Source organism: Hypanus sabinus, chromosome 6 (genome assembly GCF_030144855.1).
Source record: "Hypanus sabinus isolate sHypSab1 chromosome 6, sHypSab1.hap1, whole genome shotgun sequence".
In the NCBI taxonomy this organism is placed as follows: domain Eukaryota; kingdom Metazoa; phylum Chordata; class Chondrichthyes; order Myliobatiformes; family Dasyatidae; genus Hypanus; species Hypanus sabinus.
Genome location: NC_082711.1, coordinates 69666422 through 69690337, shown reverse-complemented (window position 1 = coordinate 69690337; position 23916 = coordinate 69666422). Strand labels below are relative to the sequence as shown.

The 23916-nt window shown below is 40.8% G+C and overlaps 1 protein-coding gene across 2 annotated transcripts in view; it reads right to left on the bottom strand.

Moving 5' to 3' along the window:
- Positions 1–23916, bottom strand: part of blvra (biliverdin reductase A) — a 54122-nt gene that overhangs the window by 23402 nt on the left and 6804 nt on the right. Inside the window, exons 1-3 of one of the 2 annotated variants that reach the window (XM_059972374.1) lie at positions 16989–17043; positions 7485–7611; positions 2341–2460 (exon numbers count right to left, since the gene is read on the bottom strand). In XM_059972374.1, coding sequence (XP_059828357.1) covers positions 2341–2460; positions 7485–7611; positions 16989–17028 — 287 coding nt within the window. In that variant the 5' untranslated portion in view covers positions 17029–17043. Of the gene's footprint in view, positions 1–2340; positions 2461–7484; positions 7612–16988; positions 17044–23916 lie in introns of those variants that run through there. The other variant, XM_059972375.1, reaches the window with a different exon arrangement.

The window sequence follows — 23916 nt, the reverse complement described above, 5'->3', positions numbered from 1 at the left end:
TGGGCAGGTACTCGCTAGAGTTCAGAAGAATGGGGAGGGGGATCTCATTGAAACCTATCGAGTATTGAAAGGCTTAGATAGAGTGGACATGGAGAGGATGCTTCCTGCAGTAGTGGGGGGGAAGGGGAGTCTAATACCAGAGGGCGTTAGAATAGGAAGACGTCCCTTTAGAAGAGAGATGAGGAGGAATTTCTTCAGGCCGAGGGTGGTGAATCTGCAGAATTCATTGCCACAGACGGCTGGATTTTTTTAAAGTGGAGGTTGGTAGGCTCTTGATTAGTAAGGGTGTCAAAGGTTACAGGGTGAAGACTGGAAAATGGGGTAGAGAGGGATAATAAATCAGCCATGATAGAGCAGATTCAATTGGCCTAATTCTGCCCCAATGTCATATAGTTGTACAATGATTTACAATCCACAAAGAAATAGCAGACTGGTAAACATTGGTTCACATTGGAAACCCACAACCTTAGGCCTACATGAAAACTTCTACTGCCCTGCCTTCATCAATCATCTTAGTTACCTCTACAAATATCTCAGTAACAAGAGTGGATTTCTCTTGCAGAAGTCTGATTGTTATGCTGATTGTCCCTAATCAGATACCCCCTTTCCAAATAAACATAAACCCTGTTCCTCTGAATTTTCTCCAGTCATTTCCTCACCACTGATATAAGGTCCACTGGCCTGTCATTTCCTGAATTATCCCTATTACCCTTCTATAATACAGAAACAGCATTAGCTATCCTCAGTTTTCTGGCATGTCATCTATGGCTAACAAAGATGTACAAATCTCCATCAGACCCCCAACTATTTCTTCCTGAGATTGATCAGCCTCTATATGCCCCAAGACATCTAACAACTCCTCCTACACAATACTGACCTACCCCAGGGTTATCCATATGCCTCTTCCTGAACTCATGGCCTTCCATATTCTTCCCCTTGGTGAATATAGATGAGAAGTACACCTTCCAGGACTCTTGCAGATTTTTCTTCCCATTTTCCCCATCCCCTCTGCAACTAAAACATACTTTTCCAGTTCTGCTGAAACACTACCTCTGTTTCTCTCCCCACTGATGTTACCAGACACGCTGAATGCCTCCAGCATTCCATCTTTTGGTTATAGATTTAAAGTATAGGCAACCTCTGGGTGATGGGTGACTAGCGTTCTGACAAGACAATCCAGTCATCTGCATGTCCATCAAGAAATGCAAGTGGAAAAAGAATAAACAGTGTTTATTTATTTCTACTCTTCAGTCTCTACTTCCTGAGGAGACTGAGGTCCTTTAACATCTGCTGGACAAAGCTGAGGATGTTCTACAACTCTGTGGTAGCCAGTGCTGTCGTGTTTGCTGCTGTGTGCCGGGGTAGCAGACACCAACAGAATCAACAAACTCATTCGTAAGGACAGTGATGTTGTGGGGGTGGAACTGGACTCTCTGATGGTGGTATCTGAAAAGAGGATGCTGTCCAAGTTGCATGCCATCTTGGACAATGTCTCCCGTCCACTCCATAATGTACTGGTTAGGCATAGGAGTACATTCAGCCAGAGACTCATTCCACTGAGATGCAACACTGAGCATCATAGGAAGTCATTCTTTACAACTCCTCCCTCAGAGTGTCAGATACCCTAAGCCAATAGGCTGGTTCTGGACTTATTTCCACTTGGCATTATTTACCTATTATTATTTATGGCTTTATATTGTTATATTTCTACTCTATTCTTGGTTGGTGCAACTGTAACGAAACCCAATTTCCCTCGGGATCAATAAAGTATGTCTGTCTGTCTGTCTATTTACTTCCTTTCACATAAATTCTATAAGAAAGAATTTTATTCTGAGCCTCATATTTTCGTGTAGTGCTTTGTGAATTTTGTAACAAAGAATTTCTGTTACCTAAATAGCTATAACCGGTAATAAACTGAAGAATGAGAGGGAAATTAAGACACAGCAAAAATCAGCTGGTGGGTGGTGAAATGTATATTTCATTGTACAAAATACTTGGATGAGCACTTGATGTAGTTACAAAACAAAAGCTGGACAACGAATTAAAATAGATAGTATTCTTCCAGTTGGTATAGACTTAATGGAATGTATGGTTTTCCGTGCCATAAATTTTGATGAATTAATCACTCAATGTAGAAGATGATGGAAGTGAAATCACTATGTGTTAATGTATGGAAGAATGAATAAATATTTGAAGGTGAGGATAATTGAGAGCTATTATAGTTTTTGGATAAACTAGATAAACTGCAGAATCTTCTGTTGCCTTAATCAAGGGAGTATTACAGTGGATTTCTGTCTAACTCATGATATACAAGTTTGAGAGCTGTCTTCCTTTTAGTACCTGACATACTCTTCATGGACCTCATTCTCCACACTGATGATGGCAGCCTGTACTTCATCACTGCCAAGAGCTTCATCCAAGGTGATCTGATTCAGGTGCTCTATGTTGCCTAATGTCCGCCTGCAAAGTTGAAGGAAGAAGCACAGCAATAAATTCACTTCCAATAATACAGATGCACATGGCAGGACGTTCACTGTGAAATATAAAGAAATGGACTGCCTTCTTTTTCTCAGGAGCTACCTCTTTACAAATGCAGGTATTGGTGATGAATTTCACCATAACTTTCAGTCAGCATCACTGACTGAGGCAAAGAGATCAAGATGTCAAACCCAACACCAAATGAGTAGCAGTGATCCTCATCCTCCTGGAAATGTAGAAAAGCTAGAGCAGGCAAAGCAGTGGGAAAGTACGGTCAATACCACAACTAAAAGCATCCTTCCCATCATGGAGCATGGAAACAGGTCCTTCAGCCCAACTTGTCCATGGTAATTAACGTGTTGATGCAAGTTGGTCCCACTTGTCTGCAACTGGCCCGCATCACTCTGCAACTTTCTCACCTGTGTGTGTACACACCTGAATGTCCAAATCAGCAATACTAAGGAAACCATACTTTGTCACAGCATTGAAAAGGGCTATACTCTATCTAATTTTCCCACTGACTTCCTAAAAACCTCTTCTCAGCTCCCATTACACAATTCTCCCACATCCCACCCACATAAGGGGTCATTTATAGCAGCTAATTACGCTACTAATCTGGATGTTTTTGGGATGTCAGGGAAAATCTGAGTCCCCTGGGAGAACATACAAACTCTATGGGTCAGGACTGAACCCGAATCACTGGAGCTACCAGGCAACAGCATCAGCTATTGGGCTACTATGCTACTCTACCAACTCTAGTATCCTCCTCCAGAGCATCAAGGCTCTGATCATACTCAACCAGGTTCCTTGGGTAGGCACCATTATCTACCAATGTATCACTAGATTCTGAGACAACGTCTGCGTTCCAAAGCAATAGGAAATTTCCCACAGGAGAGCAAAGCTTTCCAAATAACTTTCCTTGGAAAATAAAATGAAATACCCTCACTGACTCAATTAAATCTCAATGTGGAGAGAAAGCATCCCGAAGGCACTGAGCCTTGGAGAATCTCAAGTGGGAGCATGGGGAACCTTTCACAAAAAACTGCAGGAGCACACACTGTTCCAAATATTCCACTCTCACACTCCTTCAAGCAACACATACCCTACATGGGGCAGTGTCTACCCATTCCACCCAGGTAATTAGAACACACAGACTGAAGTGGAAGCACGTTATCCTTGATTCCTAAAAACAAGGAGATTAATACTTATTCACCGAATTCCTTCTGGAGGAAGTGAGCTTATTTTCGTACAGAACTTCGTATTACCAAATACCAGAGGTGGTTAGGAAAATATCTTCGAGTACTGCTAAAAACCCCTTAGGTCTCCTGGGACAGTTTAAATATTTTATGGATGTTCACAAACTGGCACAGGCTTTTCTCTTTTTATGTCACATACTGAGGCAGACATCATTCCAAAACTGAAGTTTAAAACGTCTTGCTAGGATCAACATAAAAAATAAACAACAATTCCACCAGGACTGCTTTAAGGGAAGGGCTTGAAAAAAAATTCAAGTATGCAAGCAATGCTTATACCAATGAGAAATACAAGGGGTGATTGATAAGTTCGTGGCTTAAGGTCGAAGGAGTCAATTTTAGAAAACCTAGCACATTCATTTTTCAACATAGTCCCCTCCTACATTTACACACTTAGTCCAGCGGTCATGGAGCATATGGATCCACAGCAGGGGTGATTGATAAGGTTGTGGCCTAAGGTACAAGGAGATGAGTTATACAGCTCTCGTTACATGCACATGCAGTTCAACTCTTTGAGTGATAATGCAGAAAGATTGAAGTTAATAACTCATCGGGGTGATTGATAAGTTTGTGGCCTAAGGGAGAAGGAGATGAGTTATTAACTTCAAACTTTCTGCATTTTCACTCAGAGTTGAACTGCATGTAAGTGTAACAAGAGCTGTATAACTCACCTCCTTCTCCCTTAGGCCACAAACTTATCAATCACCCCTGCAGTGGACCACCTGGAGGTCCAAGACGCTCTTGTTTGGACAATTTGACTTCATAACCATAGCAAAGTCGCAATTAAATGATTCAGAGTCAAAACATTATCTCAAATAACTGAATTGAAATCAGCACCTTTGAGCTCCAGCCCCCACAGCTTTAATTTCCTCTGCAGAATGATGCCCAAACTGGAATCTACATTTAGTCTAGTCGTTAGTTCACTCCCATTTGAGCACCTACAGCATTTCTAACTGATAGGCTTCATTTTCTCAATATTTTCAAAAGGTTTGAAATGATTCACGGAATGAATTTCAATCAGGTTTTTCAGTACAGTTTTGCAGAAAGTGTCTTGGATGAGTTCAGCACATTGGCATCAAAAGCACAGCGTTAGCAGCCTTTCTTATCTTTTCTATGATAGGAAGAAATGCCACCAACACCTCTGCTAACATGATCTCTCTCGACACAATCTTTTTTTGCCTTAGATGACACTGAATGGCACTTGCAGAATTGTTTATAGCATTATGAAATCAAATAATATAAAGGAGAAATAATAGCATTTCTCTATAAAGTTACATACTCAATTGCCTTTCGTGTCTGACAGCCTTGTATGAGTGTTTAAGGTTCTGGGCTATGTCATGGTGCTCCCTTTAGTTTCTTAGTATTAAAAAAAATACACTATTTTTCATTATTTTTCAACTGGAGTAGCCTGTTACTCCAGTTTCATGAGCTCTCATCTTGCAGCTGAAGAACATAGTAAAACATCAGCTATTCTAGAATTGCTTGAAACATTATGGTAACAATACATCACAAATTACTGCATCCCAGGAGGGATCTGGTTGGCTTCAAACTCAATTGAACCCGATCAGATCATCGTATTATCAAAGATCAACTGAGTTACCTCATCAGGTCTATCTCCTCCTACATTTTATGGCCTTATCGTCAAATGTTATGGGAGAAGGCTGGAGAATGAGGTTAAGAGGGAAAATAAATCAGCCATGATCGAGTGGCAGTGCTGACTCAGTGGGCTGAATGACCTAATTCTATACCAAAGTATGTCTTATGGTCCCATTCTCATGATGATAAAAGGCAGCATTTACAATATAAACTTCAGATGGTTTTCATGGAATAATATAACATTGGAACAGAAAGCACTAAGACATTGCTTGCCTGGCAGTGAGAGAGATCCTTCTGATCAGATCCTTCCTGCATGGTCAGAGTCTCACTTCCAATGCATGCTAGCATTGTTATGGCTGCAAAGTAGATGAGACAATTTTCCACTACTTTGTGCTCTGTGCATTTGCCAAGATAGTCTGGCAAAGGATGAATGTGCTCTTGTTGAGGTTTGCCCGAGCAGCTGTATAACAAAGGAATCTCTGATCTATGGGCTATTCTCTCTAATGCATTCTGAGATAAATATCACATGCTGCTGGCAGATCATCACCTCCATGAAATAGGTACTTTGGTTTGTCCAAAACTTTATGGTTCTCCAGTGTAAGATGTCTGGAAGTGAATGCTGTCAACTGACACATACCACAATGAAGAAATACAATCTGAGGAAGCCGACTACACACTGATTCTTGATGTAGCCACCACAAAGGCTCCGTGGGGAGGATTACAGTCCAATTCCTGTCAGCAGAGGACCCTGATGGGCTGTGCCCTGTGTAACAGCCTCTGAAGCACTTACAGGTGCACTGTTTAAGAAGGAAAAATGGGTGGTTTTGATACATTTTAATCGAATGTGTCAACAGTAAATGGAAGGTAAAAATTAATGTAGACAAAGGACTGTATAATTTTGTATTCCTATATATTATTAAGCATTATTTTGAATAAAAAGGGAGGAAACATAAGGGACACTGACACATTGTAAGAAAATGTGTTGAAATAATAGTGTAATCAATTAAGAAAAAGTTGTCTACCATATGTATTTACTGTACAAGTGTGCGTCACTTGAGAATACTTCTCCTCATCAAATCCTTCCAGCCTCTTGTGCTTTTTCTGCCATGATTCTGATATTTGAGGAAAGAGGAAAAAAAGTGCTAGAGAGGAATAAAAAAATCTTCAGAAAATATGAAGAGACGAATGTCCAGAAGAGTGCATCGGCACAAAAATGTACTAAGTGTTGCCAACTTCTAACGGTACAGTGCCAAATTTATGTTAATTTGTAAGGTTTACAAATGACTTGGGCAAAATTGACAAAACTTTCTGATAATACTAAACAAGGTTTTCTTTTAAAAATAGGGGCATGTAACAAAGCAAAACTTTTGTGCCTGGGGGTATACCCAGGCAGAAGAGTTGCACAATGTGAATGAAACTGCTGGTTCCTGCCCACCTAAAACTAAGGGAAGTTCCAAAGTACACTGTGCCGCCTTTAAAAGGATTGCTTCAATTTTCAAAAAAGGCAACTCTCTCTTTCAAGAATCCTAAACACAACAGCAGCCAGCAGTTCTGTCCTATTTGTCCTGGGAACTAGAGTTTGATATGCCTGCACTCTCCTCAAGAAGTACAGTATTTGTTAAATGGTGAGAGACGAGGCAGTGCTAACACTTGGGATATTATTGGTGCTCTCGTGCCAACATACAAGTGCAGCAGGTGATTTGGAATGCATATGGTACATCAGCTTTCATTACAAGAGGAATGATAGCCTTTACCGTAATTAATATCACAGTACATACTTGCAGCAAGGATTGAGTAGAATAGGCTTGTATTCTCTAAGGATTAGAAGAATGAGAGATTTCATTAAAACCTGCAAAAAGGCTGGACTGATTAATTTGATTCAATTGTATTTCTACTGTGAATGTCTACAAGAAAACGAGTATCAAGGTAATATGTGGTGACATATATGGATCTGGTTAATAAATTCACTTTGATCTTTGATGAGACTGGCTGTGGGTTTTTCTTTGTGTTTCACCTGTCATCGTTGTGCCAGCAGATTGCTGAATTTTAGCATCAGCTAGAGTGCAACCAAAACTAAAAGTTAGTTCAAATTTAGCAAAAAGTATATCACAGTCTTATGTTTGAGCAAAGGTTGGCATTTTGGTCAATAGGTCTTACCTGGAGACAAAACCCACGAGTTTAAGATTTTCTATGGGACTGTTAGGCAATGGATTCAGAAGGTCACGGATCCGAACTCTGCCAGCAATACCAATCCCAACAACAACAACGCCCAACATTTCAGTGTCTGAAAATCAGCACAAAATTGTATAGAAAAATTATGTGAAGTGTTCTTTTACATCAAGCACATTGCCATCAAGGAAAAAGCAAATAAACATATTTGTCATGTTAAGCCACCTACTGGTCAAAGTGAAAGACTGCAAATTTTACTTTTCACTGTTTCTAATAACGTTAAGTCTAGTTTTTGTAATTATCCGAGAAACCCCTTTTTGGAAATTCCAAAATCTGAAAACCTCTGAAATTCAGATTTTTTGAATGCTGACAAATTCCACTAGGTGCTGGAAAGGTTCCCAGGCAATATGTAAGCAGGCCTCTACTTACAGACTGGATAAAGAAGTGACCTCACATATGTAATAAGCTGAAGTTAATGAAAAACACTGCGTAAAGTGAAAAATGAAGATCTTGAGTATGTATTGAAAGAGTGGAATCGTCAGTGTCAGATAGTCATACTGTATGCAGCTTAATTGTATACTGATCATAAAACAAGCAAAGATCTATCATGATGAACTGAAAATTGAAGGTAATTTTGAATATTCAGCAGGCTGGTTGCAGAAATTTAAGAAAATCAACCGCATCAAATTTTAAAACTTTGGTGTGATGAAAATCTAACACAATGAATGGTTACATCACTACATACTATATGTGTGATGAACAAGTGTAAGACAAAGACTGTCTACTGGAAGCACATAAATTCAGAGTCTGGAATGATGGTGATGCCAAGCAGCCACTGACTGTCCACCTGGGTGGCTCAGGTATTGATAGCTTACCTTTCAGATGGTTCAATGCACACATTATTGTTTCACGTACAAAAACATTAAATAAAATTACCTTTAGGGTATATGTATAAGCTATGTAAGGAATGTAAATGGATTATGTGTTAAGACTTAGGTCCCATCCCCAAGGCATCTCGTTATATAGATGTATATATTTTAAAACCTGAAAAAATCCAAAACACTTCCGGCCCCAAACATTTTGGATAAGGGGTGCTCAACTTGCATCACTAAATATTTCCGTGGGTGGATATCTCACATTTCTTTAATAGTTTGAAGAACTGTGCATTGGGACACCCATTCTGAAAAAGGAACTCCGACCTGAAATGTTAACTCTTGTTTTTCTTCCCATAGCTGCTGCCTGACCTGTGGTGTGTTCTTGGTATTTGCTGTCTTATTTTAGAATTCCAACATTTGTGGTTTGTTTTTCACGTGCAAAGGGGCAGTCCATTATACGTGCTGGCACTTGCACTGTCATCCTCATTCCAGCCCCTTTATTTCACAAACTGGGAGAAGTGATGGCTGTTTGTTCCAATTAAGTGGCATAGCTTTCCACAGATTTATCCAAGATACCACTCAACATCACCAAGAGAAGCAAAGCCAGCAAAAAATTTTTTGGATTATGGTAGAAAGGCAGAGTAGTGAACTTGCCACAGTAATCAACACACTAGGCAGGTGCATGGGTGTTACAGTCAATGTAGCACCTGATCCTCCATTTTTTGACCAAGTCATGACTAAGTTAAAGAGACTTGGTTGAGAGAGGGATAGGAATGGATGCTTAACATCCCAGGGTTTTGATGTTTTAGAAAAGATAGAGAAAGACTTAAAAGAGTGGGGAGGAGTTGCACTGCTAATCAGGGACAATATCACAGCTACACTCTGAGAAGATATAATGAATAGAACTCAAAAACAAAAAGGGTGAATCATTCTGATGGGATTGTACTACAGACAACCTAATAGCTACCAGGACATTGAGGAACAGATGTGCAAGTAGATTAAGGGAAGGTTTAAAAACAACAGAGTTGTTGTAATGGGGAGCTTCAACTTCCCTAATATAAATTAGGAACATCTTCATGCAAGACTTTCAGATTGGGCAGACTTTGTTAGGTGTATCCAGAAGAGCTTCTTAAATCAATATATAGGTAGTCCAACTAGAGGAAGATCTGTTCTGGATCTGTTCTGGTATTGGGTACAGGGCCTGGCCAAATGACTAACCTTTCCGTGGGTGAGCAGTTAGGGAACATGACCACAACTCCTTAAGTTGTAAGATAGCTATAGATAAGGATAAGTATGGAGCTTGTGGGAGAGTATTAAACTGGATCAGGGTAAGCTATGAGAGTATTAGACAGGAACTAAGGAGAGTTATTGGGAACAGCTGATTTTGGGCAAGTCCACATCCGATATGCCGAGGGTATTTAAAGCCCAAATGCCGAGTACAGGGCAGGTATATTCCAGTCAGAGGGAAGGAATAGGATGACAAAGTAAAAAACCTTGGACGTCAAGAAAGGTAATGGATTTAGTGAAGAAGTTAAAGGAAAAGTATGTAAAGATTTGAAGCTTGAAACAAATAGAGCCATCGAGGATTATAAAGAAGCCAGAAAAGAAGTGAATGAGGAAAGCCAGGAGGGGCCATGATAAGTCCTTGGCAAGTAGGGTTAAAAAAAATGGCAGATGGAACTTAACCCAGATAGTGTGAAGTGTTACACCTTGGAAGGTCAAATGTAAAGGGGCAGTACACTGTTAAGTGCAAGATCCTTACCAGTGTTGCTGAGCAGAGGAATCTTGGGGTTCAATTTCATAGCTCCCTGAAAGGGGCTACACAAGTGAAGCAGGCATAGGGCATTCTTGCCTTTAATAGTTGAGGCATTGAGTTCAAAAGTCAGGAAGTTGTGTGGAGCTTTATAAAACAACAGTTAGGCTGTATCTGCAGTATTACATACAGTTCCAGTCATCCCATTGTAGGCAGGATGTCAAGGCTTTGCTGAGGGTACAAGAGAGGAGAGAGGTCTATCAGGATGCTGTCTGGATTTGAGGCTGTGTTCTATTATGAGAGGTTGAAGAAACTTGGTTGTTGTCTCTGAAATGGTAGAGGATGAGGGGAGATCTAACAGAGGTTTACAAGATTATGAGAGTCATTGATAAAGTAGGCATGCAGTATCATTTTCCCAGGGTGGAAATGTACAATACCAGAGGGCCTGCATTTAAGATGAGAGGGGCTAATTTCGAAGGAGATGTGGGCAAGTTGGTTTTTTTTCCAGAGATTGATGGGTACCTGAAATATGCTGCCTGGAGCAGTGGCAGAGGCAGATGTATTAGAGACTTTTGAGAGACATTTATATAGACACATGAATGTAAAGAAAATGCAAAGATATGGACATTGTGTAGGCAGAGGAGATTAGTTAGGATGGCAATTTGATTGCTAATTTAATTGGATCGGTCAATCATTGTAGGCCAAAGGGCCTGTTCTTGTGCTATACTGTTCTATGTGTTAAGTCATTGTGATTGTTGTGTGGAAGTAGTTTGGTTGGTTTGATTATTATCGCATATACTGAGATACAGAGAAAAGGTTCTTTTGGGTGCTATTCAGTTAGATTATGCCATACACAAGTACATCAAGTAATAAAAAGAAAAACAGAACACAGAATGTAAGTTGCATAGCTACAGAGAAAGTGCAGTACAGATAAACAAATAAAGTTCAAAGGCCATGACAAAGTAGATTGGGAGATCAAAAATTCATTTGAGCATATGACAGATCTTTTCAAAAGTGTGATAACAGTAGGTTGCTGGGGAGGAGTAGTAAAAGAAACAGCCAGTGTTATTTAAGGACAGGATAGGTTGGAGGAATAATTGTTGCTGCTGAGGGATGAAATTGGATGGTGCTGAGTGTAAGGGTGTTTTTCGATGACAGATAATGCAATTTGTGAAGGGACTGGGAGCAGGAGATCTGCAATGTGATAGTGGGGAGTGTTAAAGAGAGGGAGACCAGCAGTTCACAAAGGGATCTGTAGTGGGAAGTCCTTTTGTTAGGAATAGGATTAGGAACACAAGGAGGGAATTGGGTGGGTGGAGTTAGCAAATAGAAGGTGGATGTTTTCTGAGTTGGGGAGGGGGGGGATGGAGTAATCTGCGTTCAACCATCCCAGTTCAGTTTCCTGGCAATGCTAATAGTTCTGAAAATTGGGATATTCACATCAATGAAGCAACATTAGGGACAGCTCAGGCTGAACCTTCAGCCCATCAAATGAAAATAACTGTGTATCTGTTATTAGGAACAGAAGATGCCGTGATTTCTCTTTTTCCCAATTGTGTCCAGGTGTATGCAATTACCTAAAAATGGCTAAGAAGTAAAAGGTATGTTTTAAAGTCTAAAGTTTATTCTTTCTTACTCAGTGTAACATGCCAGAAGCAAGAGTTGTGGGTTTTAAGTGCAAGGAAACTATAAAACAATGGTGATACACACAATTGTTGCCATTAGGATGTTCTTCAAGCAATGAGTGTAATAATTTTGCTTTAAACTCTAAAGCGCAGAATAGTCCTATTTCACCCCGTAAATATTTGAAACGATTGGTAGCCACATTTGTCTAGTTGGAATAGCTGGGCCAATGGATAACGTTATACTTTCAAACTTGCTATTTCCGTTGCCTTGAGTTGGAATATCAAAATGAACAATTGCTATCCCAACAATATTCAAACAGGCAAAAAGAAAATAGTTGTTTGTGCTGAAGATCTGAAATAAAAGCTGCAAATTCTGCAAATATTTGGCATGTCAAACACCTGAGAAAAGAGAACAAGCCAACATTTCACATTGATCTCATTAATCTGGCCCTTTTCCTGCTGGTTTAATTTGTTCTCATATTGAACAACTTCAGTCCCTGGCAGAGCAGTCTCAACATTTTCTGAAATTAAACAAAAAAGAGAATAGTTATCTTCACTTTGATAGGCAGATAGTTAGAACTCCATGGCAACTTGTGGAGCATAAATTTTATTTTGAACTTATTTGATCTCCGGCATTATTTTATGATCATTTCTGATTAGTCTTCAGTCAAATTCCCAAAATCAACTTGGATTATACAATACTATTTGGCTGACATCAGCTGCACTACTTCAGTTAAGTACCAGATTTCTAGATGTACGTGGAACAGAATTTGCTTGAAATATTTCTCCTAACGTGATAGAAAGTTCAATTAAAATGCAGTATACACAGTAATTCTTTTTTGAAATGTTTGCAGAAGTCATCTGGACCACCTGATTAAAAGCAGTGAATTCTAAAGCAACATATGTTGCAACTCATTTATATAGTCATCAACAAAAATTATGGGAAAGTGCCCTTCAGATCTCTGGTGTCCAAACCAACATCAAATGGCCTTTTTTTGACTAATCCAAAACTAACCAATTTTATTTTCAAAACATCTTCCATCAATTTACCGAGGATCAACCATTCACCTACACATTTGGAGCAACTTATGGTGGGGAAATACCCCACCCACCGTGTGCCTTTGACATGTAGGAAGAAACCAGCACACCCAGAGGTCACCAACCTCAGTTCTTTGAAATTACATCTTTGCCAAATTAATTCCAGCATCTCAAAATTAACTCAAGACAATAATTTATGTTCAGTTATCCTTGAAGAAAATTATCAGCAGCACAGTTTAATTTATTCATTTTCAGCATGTGGGTACCACTGGAAAGGCCAACAATTATTGTCAGTCCTTAATTGCTTTTGAAGTGAATAACCTACTGGTTTACCTCAGAAGGCATTTAAGAATCAACTGCATTCATGGGCCTGGTGCTATGAATGGGCCAGATTGGGTGAAAATTCCAGGTTTCTTCCCCTAAAGAACATTAACTGAACATCCTGATGAAGGGTCTCGGCCTGAAACCTCTTTTCCATAGATGCTGCCTGGCCTGCTGAGTTCCTCCAGCTTTTGTATGTGTTGCTTGGATTTCCAGCATCTGCAGAGTTTCCCTTGTTTGTGATTAACTGAACCATATATGGGTTTTCACAGTGATCTGATGGTTTTGTGGTCTTTGCAAGAAAGACTATAAGATATAGGAGCAGAAGCAGGCCATTAGGCCCATCAAGTCTGCTCCGCCATTCAATCCTGGGCTGATCCAATTCTTCCAGTCATCCCCTCGATAGTAGGTAATTTTAACTTTCCTCATATTGACTGGGACTCCCATAGTGTAAAAGAGCTGAATGAATAGGAATTTTCTTTGTTACTTATGACTAAATTTTTACCAAATTAGGGAATTACACATAACCAAACTGTATTTCACTTACCAAATTACTGCTCATTTGCTTAACCAGTCTATTTTTTAATCCCTTTGCAAACACATTGTTCCTTCCTCACAATTAGTTTTTCAAATTTTTGTATCATCAAAAAGTGCAATACATTCAATTTTTTTATCTGTCATTAATATGGATTGTAATTAGTTAAGGTTCCAGCATTCAGCACTGTTGCATTCCACCAATTAGAATTTGCCAACCTGAAAGTTATCCAGAAGGGTCTCAGTCCGAAACGTCAACCGTTTATTCTTTTCCCTAGATGCCACCTGACCTGCTGAGTTTCTCCAGCATTTTGTGGGTGTTGCTTTGGATGTCTAGCAAATGCAGACATTCTCATTTTTATCATTGTTTTCTGCTAGTTGGTCCATTCTCTGTCAATGTTGTTGCGTTATCTTTAAAGTCACAACTCTCATCTTGTGCAGTTACATCTTATTGGTCACCTTATCCATTGCCTTTTTGAAATCCAAATACACTACTTGTATTTGTGTTCTAAGGGCATGGCTTCTGGAGATGCAGCTTGGCATGAGATGAATTCCCTGCTTCCCCAAGTAGAAAAGAGCTTCTTATCCACTCTGTCATATCTCCAATGAGTAATTAGAAATATTTCATGCAATTAAACTATGTTCTCATTTTCCTAATCTCAGTCAATCCCAAAGAGTACTATCTGCAAAGAACAGCATACGACAGGGTCTTCAGCACATGATTTTGTGATGGATTAATTGAACCAATAGTTCCTAATTAATCTAATCTTTCTTCCCCGCACATTGACCACATCCTTCCCTTCTCTGCCTAACAAAGAAGCTCCTGTGCTATCTGCCTGCACTGCCTGCCTTGGCAATGCATTCTAGGCCCCACCACTGTGCAAAAGGAAAATCTCTCACTCATCTTTGCACTTCCCCTCTCTCACCTTCAAATTTCAAAACCTGGTAAAAAGATATTGGCTATCTACTCCACCTATGCCTTGCACAACTTTTATAAACTTCCATTAAATATTCCTTCAGCCTCCACTGCTCTAGAAAAAAAAACAGCCCCAACTTTTTGAACTCTTCTCAAGCACATGCCCTCCAAATCAGTCAGTATCTTGTTAAACTTCCTCTATGCCTTCTCCAAAGCCTTCACATTCTTCCTAAAACGAGGTGACCAGAAATGGATGCAATGCTCTGAAAGTTCCCTGACCAGACTATTGTAAAGTTGTAACATAACCTCCTGACTCTTGAACTCAATGCTTCAAATAATGAAGGCAGGCCTGTCATAGATCTTCTTTACTACAGGTTTACTGAATCTCAGGGTTGTGTATGGTGACATATATGTACTTTGAAGTGCAGCCACTTTTAGGGAGCCACGTATTTGGACCCCAAGATCCTTCTGTTCATCAATGCTGTTAAGGCTCCTGCCATTAAATGTGAATTTTTCCTATGTATTGCATCTCCAAAAGTGTAAGATCCCTACAGAGCACCACTAGTTGCAGACCCCTATCCAGAGTAGTACCCCACCATTAACCTCTGTCCTCCAAGAGGACCACAACCTTGTCATAGGATTTGGAGGTTTGTGCGCGTCGATTACTCAGAGAGCTATGTTGCTGGAGTCAGGGCCCTGTGCTTTGGCTCTTGGTAAGGTCACCAATGTCAAACAGGTCAGAGGGTAAAAGCCAAACTAAGAGTACTCCACTGGTCCTCTAGATTTGGGGGTTCAGCTCTGGACTAATGACCCTAAATTTGTTATGGAAACAGCAATGAAGAATCCTTCTAGACCTGAATTCCTGAGATTCCACCCAGAACTTGCACAGCTGACAGTAGTGACAACTGAGAGGACTCCACTGGCATGATGATGGAAGCCCTGAACACTACCAAGACCAAGATCAAAACTGGTTTTTGGAATGTACAAATTATGTACAACACTGGCAAGCTAGCACAAATGTGTTGCTACTGTTACGAAGGATGAACAACTCTGATGGGCAGAAGGGTACAAAGTTGCCCATGTCCCCTCCCCTGGGAGAATTACAAACTGTTACTGTTGTAATGCTGCTAATGAGAGAAAGAAAGACAAAGGGAAAACATACTGGGACTGGAACATTTGCTTCAGATAAGGGAGAGATAACACCGGGAGAGAGAGACTTGTTGTTCCACCATATTATGACTCCTGTAAGACTTATGGCTCCAGAGAGGGCTGTTTATTTGGTACCATTCTGTTCGCTAAAATTCCTCAGTGGACAGCCGGAGTGGGCTGGTTTGATGGACTAAGCCATTCAAAATTGATTGACACCTGAGACCCCGTGAGTAGGGATAAAAGTGAGGTCTGGGGAGACACCCCTCAGACACACCAGGAGACACACTAGTGAGCACTGCTTGAGTGTTGGAACCTAAGAGAAGGTGTGGGGCTTCGGAGACCGAACGAAGGATCGGTCAGTTTTAACTCAGTGTTTATAGCGAGGCCGTTGGGGGCTTGCGTGTGTGTCCACCCTTGCCTGGGTGATGAGTCCACCATAGAAGAATGGTGTAGCTGAAGGACAGAGGGGTCATATCTGAATGGCCACAACACCTCGACGGATCAAGCACGTAAAGGAAGGTCTCTCTCTCTCTCTCTCTCTCCCTCTCTCTCTCTCCCTCTCCCCCTCTCTCTCTCCCTCTCTCCCTCTCTCTCTCTCCCTCTCCCCCTCCCTCCCTCCCTCCCTCCCCCCACCTTGGTTACAACAAAAGAACCAACAACTACCTCAGCCTACATCAACTGAACTTTATACTTTCCCATGATACTTCATTATCCCCTAGACAACGATAGAGCTTGTTTATTATTGATTATTATCATACCCACACTTTTAGGTTTAGTAATCCTAAAGTGTATTATCTGTATATTTGCTTTGTTGATATTGATTTGTCTATTTTACTAATAAACACTGTTTTGAAAATAGTACCAGACTCCAATGGATACTTCTAACTTTGCTGGTAAGACACCCAGTTATGGGCTACATAACACTACAACATTGGGTGTCAGTGAAGATGGACAGGGTCTGGCAGACTAAAGGCAGCAACTAGTGAAACAGTTTTATACTGAGGAAGGGAAGATGGTCAGCATCATGATGGTGTAGCTGTCATTTTGAATAAAGGCATTGAGAAGTGCTTGTTGGAGTGGAAGCCAATCAACAGTAGGCTGATGAGAGTCAGGCTGAATGGGAAGCAAGTGAACATGACTGTACATCAGTGCTATGCCCCAACTAACAATAGTGACATTACAGAAAAAGATAGCTGCAATCGGAGCTAGAGTTAACACTATGCCATGACATAATTATTGTCATGGGAAGTCTAAATGCCAAAGTGGGAAATGGTAACTCACAATTCACCAGGGTCATGGGCAGGCATGGTCGTGCAGCCATGAATAACAATTGTGAAAGACTGGTGGAATTCTTTGCCTTGAACAATCTGGCCATAGGAGAGATCCTCGTTCCACGGCGTGAAATCCACAAACTGACATGGTGCTCATCCAATGGACGAAACAAGAACCGGATTGACCATTTGATGATCAATGGTATGTGGAGACGATCCTTGCAGGATGTAAAGGTGAAGACAGCAGCAGATAGTGACCACCACATTGTTGTAGCAGTGACGAAGCTCAAGCTGATGTCAATCAAACAACAAAAGATAAAGCAGAGAGGCATCAGATAAACTTTATTCTCTACTTTGGAAGACCTTGACTTTGCGGATGACCTTGCATTACTATCACGTACACACCAGAACATGCAAGAGAAAACTCAGCGCCTGTGCACCTTTGGTGTACAGGTTGGACTCAGTCAGCCAGAGAAAGACTGAGACTGTGACCCTCACCTCCCATCAAGGCATATGGCATCGATTGAACCAGCATATTCACGGACCTGAGTACATCATTCGGCAGGATGGTGGGACCAAGAGTGACATCCGGTGCAGGCTCAGCAAAGCTAGAACTGTCGACAGATCAATGAGCAAGATATGGGGATCAGCCAAGTACAGTATCCACACGAAGGTGAAGCCGTACCTCTGTCCACATTCCTGTACGGGTCAGGAAGCTGGTGCATGACAGAGAGTGACTTTGCCAATCTGTCGTCATTCCACACCACGATCCTCCAGAGGATCTTCTATATTTTCTGGCCAAGAAAGATCTCCAACCGCACCCTATTCCTTCACTGTCATCAAGAGGACATGGTCACAATCATTATGAGAAAACATTGGAGATGGATTGGGCATGTAACGAGTAGAGAAGCTGACTCCATCATGAAGACAGCTCTCTGTTGGATCCCCGAAGAGCGGAGGAAAGGCGCAAGACTAAAGACAACTTGGTGCTGTAGCAATGAAGAACCTGAACCACATCTGGAGCACAATAGAGAAGATGGCCAAGAACAGAGCGAGAGGGAGGACCATCATTGCTGCTTTATATGCCAGAGGCATAACAGGCAGAAATCAAGCATTACCCTGTCTTCGGCAGGCAAACCAATTTTGGACTTTCCAATTTCTGCACGAGCCTTCCACAGGCTCCAAATGCTTCTCTACGAGTCTCTGAAATATCCCTAATGTATCTGCCATTTATACTTCATGTATGGAAATACAGGAAAAAGACCGTGGACTTTTCAAAGTTCGACATAAATTTATTTTCAAAGTATGTATGTCACCAAATAAATACTCCCCCGAGATTAATTTTCTTACAGGCATTCACAGTAGAACAAAGAAATACAATAAAATCAATGAAAAACTACACATAAAGATTGACAAGCAACGTATGTGCAAAGGACAAGTTTAATTATCATTCAGCCAGACAAAATAGCATTCCTCTGGGACAAAGGTGCAAGATACAGAACCAACAGCACAAAGCACATTGCACATAGCACAAACTGCACATATGTTTTCAACTTCAGAAAAAAAAACTACATTCACAAAGAGCAAGAAAAAACAAGTTTCTGAGTTGTACTGGTCCAGCTTGTATTTCCACTGAGCAAACACTGGACAAAGGGCAGCCCCCACAAGAGCAGCCAGCCCCCAACACAGTACAGAATCCAGCAGCAAACAGCCAGTTCTGGCGTCTCCTACACTAGCAACCACAACAGGTCAGTCAGAGGCACACGGGCCTTGTACGTGCAACAACTGACGTAACTCGGAGCCCACCCCCCTCCCACACACCATCAGTTTCGCCAAATGAACTAGTGAACTGAGCTTGCAGTATTCTACATTACCAATGTCCAGCAGGATCTAGCAATCACGATAAAAGATGTCCAAGACAATTATTCACACCATTTTTGAGACCATGCACCATTTTGGCACAAGTACAGGTGACAACACAATAATGAGATGCAAAAAGTCCAGCTTCATTGCCATTGAGCAACTTGCTCCTGCAGAGCTTGAAGTTCCAAGCATCCAGTAATGACACAGCGACCTGTGATTGCGTACATGGTGAACAAATACAACTGTTGTCGCTTGAACAAAGTCACCGGAGAGACTGAGCTGGTAGATATGGAGTAGTCTTTTATTCAACAAAATGAGACACAGCAGGCTTCATATTGATGAACAAGAGAAAATCTGCAGATACCAGAAATCCAAGTAACACACACAAATGTTGGAGGAACTGGAGGTTCTGCTGTAGGGTCTCAGCCCGAAACATCGACTGTACTCTTTCCCATAGATGCTGCCAGGCATCATTTTGAGGAGGATTTGGAGGAAGAGGCCTGCTCGACTCTCACATCCCACCCCCAATTTGCATCCAGACAATGTTAATCAACGTTGTGTGGTCCTTTAATCAACCGTTGTTTTCACAGCTCTCGGATCCCATTGTCCAGAGCTGTATCTTAAATTGAATCTACATTCCAGATTCAGATCTGAAGGTTGGTGGTTGAACTTGCTTGCTGGATGTCCTAACCCCAAAAGCATGCCAACACACCTTTAATTGGACCCAGAGTGGCCGCTGCGTCTAAGTGCACCACCATCTTACCAGAGAAAAAAATAATAGTGAGAACATTAGTTGTAGAGTCCTTGTAAATGAGTCCATAGGTTGTGTTCAGTGTTATGGTGAGAGAAGTCACATCTCTGTTAGCTCACCCTGATGGTCTGTTTACTGTCGCCGGTGATTTTAACCACGCAAACCTTAAGTCAGTGCTCCCCAAATTCCATCAGTATGTGGACTTTGCAACAAAGGGGGAGAACGCATTGGACCTGGTTTACACAAACATCCCCGACGCGTACCGGGCAGAGCCCCGCCCCCACCTCGGATACTCAGACCACATCTCTGTTATGCTAATCCCAGCATACAGACCGCTCGTCAGGCGCTCCAGACCAGTTCAGAAGCAGGTGAAAACCTGGCCAGCAGGAGCCATCTCTGCTCTTCAAGACTTCTTTGAGTACACTGTCTGGCACATGTTCAGGGAGGCTGTAACCGATGGCAAATCTACCAACTTAGAGGAGTACACAGCATCAGTGACCAGCTGCATCAGCAAGTTCATTGATGATGTTACTCTGTCCAAGACCATCACTGTACGTGCCAACCAGAAGCCATGGTTGACTGCAGAGGTGCATGTGCTGCTGAGATCCCGCGACTCCACCTTCAGATCAGGCGACAAGGCAGCTCCAACAACAGCAAGGGGCAAACTGTCCCGGGCCATCAGAGGGGCAAAGCGTGCACATGCCCAGCTAATCCACAGCCACTTCTAGGACAGCGGCGACACGCGGCACATGTGGAAGGGCATCCAGGACATCACCACTTACAGGACAGCATCACCTGACTGTGCGGGTGATGCCTCCCTCCCAGATGCGCTGAATAACTTCTATGCCCAGTTTGAGGCAGAAAATGATGTGGCGGCGAGGAAGTCCACCCCTCCTATAAATGACCAGGTGCTGTGTCTCATTGTGGCCAACGTGAGAAGAACCCTGTGCAGGGTCAACCCACGGAAGGCTGCTGGACCAGACAACATCTCTGGTAGAGTGCTTAGAGGATGTGCAGACCAGCTAGCAGATGTTCTCACTGACATCTTTAACATCTCCCTGAGCAGCGCCACCGTTCCAATTTGCTTTAAGGCCGCCACCATCGTCCCCGTGCCGAAGAAGTCTTCCGTGTCCTGCCTAAATGACTACCATCCTGTTGCACTTACATCCATCATCATGAAGTGTTTCGAGAGGCTCGTCATGAGGCATATCAAGACCCTGCTGCCCCCCTCACTGGACACCCTGCAGTTTGCCTACCGTCCCAACCGCTCAACAGATGACACCATTGCCATCACCCTTCACCTGGCCCTGACCCACCTGGGCAAAAAAGACACATATGTTCAGATGCTGTTCATAGATTTCAGTTCAGCATTCAACACAATCATCCCTCAGAAACTGATTGGAAAGCTGAGCCTACTGGGCCTGAACACCTCCCTCTGCAACTGGATTCTAGACTTCCTGACTGGGAGATCTCAGTCAGTCCGGATCGGGAGCAGCATCTCCAAACCATCACACTTAGCACGGGGCTCCCCAGGGCTGTGTGCTCAGTCCACTGCTGTTCACTCTGCTGACCCACGATTGTGCTGCAACACACAGCTCGAACCATATCATCAAGTTCGCCGATGACACAACCGTGGTGGGTCACATCAGCAAGAACGATGAGTCAGCTTACAGAGAGGAGGTTAACAGCGGCTAAAGAACTGGTGCAGAGCCAACCACCTGTCTCTTAATGTGAACAAAACAGAAGAGATGGTTGTTGACTTCAGGAGGACACGGAGCAACCACTCCCCGCTGGACATCGACCGCTTATGATATCATTGCACTTTCAGATCACACACCTTTAAAGTTAACCCTTAAGCTTCCGGATAGATTTTTGAAAATTTTACAGTGGAGATTGAACCCTGTATTGTTACAGGATCCAGCTTTTGTTATTTTTATTAAGGAGCAAATTTCTATATTTTTTGAATTTAATACAACTGAAGGAATGTCAAATCTGGTTATATGGGACACCTTGAAATCTTTTCTTAGGGGACAGATAATCTCATATTCAGCAGCCTTGAGAAAGAAAACTAAAGCAGAATTGTCAGTGCTTATTAATAAAATTAAACAGATAGATCAAGTGTATTCAGTTAAACCTACTGAAGACCTATGTAAAGAAAGGGTCGAACTTCAATGATTTGCTTCTGACCTTTCCCATTGAACAGCAAATTTTTAAATCTAAAAGTTTATGTTATATACATGGGGAAAAATCTGCCAAACTTTTAGCAGGTCAGTTAAAGGCTGGGATGGTCAGAAGACAGATTTTAAAAATTCGCCGACCAGATAGAACAGAAACTTTAGATCCTTATGAAATTAATAAGATATTTATGGACTTTTATTCTAATCTTTATAAATCTGAATTCTCTGATAGTAATATTACTATGAATAGATTTTTGCAAAGGTTAAACATACCTCAAATTTCAATTCAAGATGCTGATATGTTAGATGCACCTATTAAACAAGAGGCGATAGCCAAGGCTATATCCTTTATGCAAATAGGTAAAGCTCCGGGACCTGATGGTTATACGGTAGAATTTTATAAGACCTTTCATGAAATGCTTATACCACATCAAACGTTCACTGATTCTACATCCTCTGGGAACCTTCCTAAAACTTTTTATGAAGCACTAATTTCATTGATTCCAAAAAAAGGAAAAGACCCACTGGAATGTGTATTCTATAGACCTGTTTCTTTACTGAATGTAGATTTTAAAATCCTCTCTAAGATTCTTGCAAATAGGCTTGAGAGTATCTTGCCTAATGTTATCTCAAACGATCGAACAGGATTTATTAAAAATAGGTACTTATATTTTAATATTCAAATATTATTAAATATCATTTATTCCCCCTCAGCCAAATAATCTGAATGTATTATATCTTTGGATGTAGAGAAAGCCTTTGATAGGGTGGAGTGGCCTTATCTGTTTTAGCTTTTGAAGAGGTTCAATTTTGGTCCGGGATTTATTTCCTGGATTAAATTGATTTATCATGCTGCAGTTCTAACTAATAATCAAAAGTCTCCTTACTTTAGATTATATAGAGGTACCCGTCAGGGCTGTCCCCTTAGCCCTTTATTATTTAATTTGGCTTTAGAACCACTTGCTATCGCTCTTAGGGATTCTAATTCTGTGCTGGGTATTAGGAGAGGGGATAAATTACATAAAGTTTCGTTATACGCGGATGATTTATTAGTTTACATTTCAAATCCTAAGAAATCTCTTCCTTCTCTGTTATCTATATTTATGGAATTTGGTACTTTTTCTGGATATAAACTTAATTTAAATAAAAGCAAATTATTTCCTATTAATAATTATTTTTATTATTATGATCAAATACCTTCTAATATTGCCAAAAACCATTTTACTTACCTTGGTATCAAAATTACAAAAAATTTTAAAGACCTATATAGGTATAATTTCTTCCCTTTAGTTGAATATACTCAACAGGCGCTTTCCAAATGGTCACCTATGTCAATGTCATCGATAGGTCGAATAAATGCTATAAAAATGGTTATTCTACTGAAATTTTTATATATATTTCAAGCAGTTCCCTCTTTTGTTCCAAAAGCATTTTTTGATAAAATAGACTCTCTGATTTTGTCTTATGTTTGGAATAATAAAAGCTCGAGAGTGAATAAACTTTTATTGTAAAAATCAAAAAAAGATGGAGGACTGGCTTTACCAAACTTTAGATTTTATTATTGGGCAATTAATATTCATTATATTACTTTTTGATTTATGATATAGACGATCAAGATCGCCATTCATGGTTACAGTTGGAGGAAAATTCAGTAGTGGGGTTTTCGTTAGCTTCTTTATTAGGAGCTCCTCTTCCGTTTTCGCTCTCCAGAATAGGTAGACAAGCTCTTAACCCTATTGTTAAATATATTTTAAAAATTTGGTTTCTATTTCATAGATTTTTTGAATTAAATGATCTTTTACTTTCTAGTAATATTTATTCTAATTTCTTTTTTAAACCATCAACTTTGGATAAGGCTTTTGTAACATGGAAAATTAAGGGAATTCATGGAAAATTAAGGGAATAAAAGTTTTTTTAGATTTGTTTTTACGAGATTGTTTAATGTCTTTTTCACAGTCAATGTATAAATATGATATCTCTAATACACATTTTTTCAGGTATGTACAGGTTAGGAATTTTTTACGTGATTTTTTACCGAATTACCCCTTGTCCTGCTCTTTAAATTTGGCTTATGTTATTTTTCAGTTTAAACCTTTTCAAAAACGATTAATAGCTATCATTTATAAACAGTTAATGAATGCTCGCAT